Source organism: Myotis brandtii, unplaced genomic scaffold (genome assembly GCF_000412655.1).
Source record: "Myotis brandtii unplaced genomic scaffold, ASM41265v1 scaffold563, whole genome shotgun sequence".
NCBI lineage: Eukaryota > Metazoa > Chordata > Mammalia > Chiroptera > Vespertilionidae > Myotis > Myotis brandtii.
In genome coordinates, this window is record NW_005370096.1 from 96943 (window position 1) to 99932 (window position 2990).

A 2990-nucleotide genomic window follows, 5' to 3' on the forward strand; every position below is an offset into this window, starting at 1 on the left:
CCGGCCCCGGCCCGCACCGGCCCTACTGCACTGTGCCCAGGCTGAGCCCCGTGGCTTGGGGTGAGTGGGAGGGAAGAGGGGCCACCATCTCTCCTGACTACAAGTCCCTTCAGGCTACTGGAAGTTGCTCAAGTGAGCGTGCTCTGGCCCAAGCTTTAAAAACCTAATTTAACAATTAAAGGTAGAAGGGGAGGGAAAGAAACGCATGCCCGCTGCTCCTGGACGGAGCGGCTCTGGCCTGGGCAGCCTGTGCTGCCTGGGGCTGCTGAAGAGGGTCTGTGAAACCGCAACACGAGTGGCCCCCACCCCGGGCGTGAGCGCCTCTCTCGCAACAACCAGGAGTCTGGCTCTAGGCCCGTCCTGGGCGCCGGCCTTGACCCACCCAGCTTCTGGGCCTCCGCCCCACAAGGCTGGCCCTAACTCCCCAATAAACAATCGTGACCAGGGCGATGGCAACGGCACAGATCTCGGGCTGTGTGCCGGCACGGTCCCACGTTCCAGCAATACTGCAGTGAACAGCGCTACTCCGTTTAATTCCCGAAGGTCAGGGCCTCAGTCTTGTTCGCTGAGTCACATCCATCGCCTGGATCTCTGAGCAGCAGGGAGTGCAGGAGAGCTCTCCGCTGTGGGGCGGGCTTGCAGCCCCAGTGGCTCTGCTACGTGCTGACCAATGGACACGCGCAGCGGACCCAAAATGGGCTGGCTTGCCACGCGCCAGGGCACCAGGGCCCTGCAGGCAGGTGTCGGGGGACTGGCAAGTGTGAAGAGCTCAGACGAGCCTGGGCACACCTGGAGCTGGTCAGCTTGAGAGCGCACAGCCCCACCAGGTTGCACTGTTTCTGCAAAGTCAGGCCAGCCCTCGGGGCAGCCTCAGGCCCCAGGTACCCAGCTCACAGGCAGCCAGCCGCCCGCGGGACCCCCAGGCTGCCCCACCCCAGCAGGCATGAGGCAGGGGGAGAGCCAAAGGAAGAATGCTCAATCCAAATGGAAAGCCAGTTTGGCTGCGGGCGAAACATGTGCATCCAACATCCAAGATGACATCACGGGCTTTAGCGTCCCCTGCTGCACCCCAAGGGCCGGGTGTGGGCCCTCCCAGCAGGATCTCCAACCACACCCATCCCAGGAGCCCCAAAGCTGCTACAGGCCGCACCCCAGGCCCCACAGTCTTAGGGACACTCCTACCCACAAAAGCGTTCTCCTGGCCTCCAACAGACCCGCCTCAGGAAAATGACACAGAAACCATGTCGCTGGGCCCACAGCCCCAGCCCTCTGGCCAGAGTCCATGCTCTGCAAAAGGCCCACTCGCCCTCCTGCACCCCCCGCAGCAGAGGAGGCACGGCCTGTCACAGACGCCGGGGCCTCCCTCAGACCCTGGAGTTCCTGGGCACTCTCCCCAAATCAGCCCACAGCTCTGGCCTAGAAGAAATCAGGCAGCAGGTCAAGTCAGAAGCTGGCCACCAGCCCATGCTGACCCGGAGCCCGCCACACAGAGGCATCCGATACATGTGGCCGGGACGATGGAATCAGGAGGTGGCCCAGCAAAAACGGGCAGCTGCCCAGAGAGAAACCCAATCTCCTGGGTTGGGACTGTCGCCTGCCCCCACCCCAAGACCACGAGGGGTTCAGGTTCCAGGTCACATCAGTTTCTCTGGAGAGAAAACCAGAAGGCCACCTCTCCCAAGGCCCTGCACCCAGCGGTCCTGCACACTGCACCTGCCGAGAGGAGGGCAGTACTGCTGGCCGTAGCTTCCCTGCTTCAGGAGGCCCCCAGGACCACTGTGTGCAGACCACCCCCCGGAAACCCCCCAAGGGCCGCCCCCAGTCCTCAGCATACCAGCCCGGTGGAAGAGCCCTCCATGTCCCCTCCAGGGGCTCTATGGGGCTCACACTTCCCAAGCGCCCCCATGAGTCTGTGGCAGGACCGCCCACACGGAGCCTGGGCCAGGGCGCGGAGCCCTGAAGTCCTGTGAGCCCCAACTCAGCCACGACGCGGCTCTGGGACCCGGGCCAGGAGACTCTGCCCCCTCAGGCTTTCTCCTCAGACAATGCAGGATCCCCTCACAGTGCTGAGGCCCGAAGGGCAGCGCGTGCCAGGCCAGAGCCCTGGTGCCGGCAGCCCCTCCCTGCAGGAGCCTCAGAGGACAAAGGGCTCCAGGCTTCCTGCCTTCTGGACGCTAGGGTGTCCGTCTCAGGACCGCCAGAGCCCCCAGGGCCCCGACGCTGAGCCCACCCTGGCCACCCAGAGCCCCCAGCCTCTGTCCCTGCTGGACCCCAGGGCTGGTCTGCAGCGGGAGTTCCCAGCACAGGCCTCTGAAACCAGCCCTGCCTCTAGCCTGGGAAAGGCCTCCCACGCGCGCCCCCCCCCACTGCCCCCCAAGCCAGGGCAGTGCAGACAGGACAGGGCCACAGACCGGAAGGCGCCAGCACGTGCAAGGTTAGAAGCCAGTGTCACCTGATTTCGGAGCAGGTTAGTTTGAGCTACGAGATGAGCCTGCAGTTTGCCTTGGCACCACTGGGGGGCGGCTTTCTCAAGCAGCGAGACAGGCTGGGGAAGGGAGGTCAGGAAGGAGAGAGGAAAACAGGAGGGAGACGGAGAGAAACAGAGACAGACGTTAAACACCAAGTCCAAAGGCCTGGAAGGCTGACAAACAAGCTGCTGCCTCCAGGGACCCGGCCCCGCAGAGGCCGAGAGAATTAGGGGAGCCCCAGCAGGCGCAGAAGGGGTGAACTCCAACTGCAAAGCAAAATGTGAGACTGTTAGCTGGGGCGGGGGTGCGGCAAGCAGGGCCTGCCCTGGGGCGGGCTCTCCCTCAGGACCTGTGGGAAATGGGGCCCCCGCCAAGTCCTGCGGCCCCCACACCGCCCCCCACTCCATCCCACCGCCTGGCTTGTTCCAGCAGACGCAGGCTCGCATGGGTCCTGGGGTGTCCACTCAGACACCGGCTGGGTGAGGGCCTCACCCCGCAACCCAAGCCTCTCCTTCAGGAAAG

The 2990-nt window shown here is 64.4% G+C and overlaps 1 protein-coding gene across 1 annotated transcript in view; it reads right to left on the reverse strand.

The window, feature by feature from the left end:
* BIN1 (bridging integrator 1) overlaps window positions 1–2990 on the reverse strand; it is a 38587-nt gene that overhangs the window by 15703 nt on the left and 19894 nt on the right. Inside the window, exon 7 of the mRNA XM_014549644.1 lies at window positions 2453–2545. Coding sequence (XP_014405130.1) covers window positions 2453–2545 — 93 coding nt within the window. The remainder of the gene's footprint in view (window positions 1–2452; window positions 2546–2990) is intronic.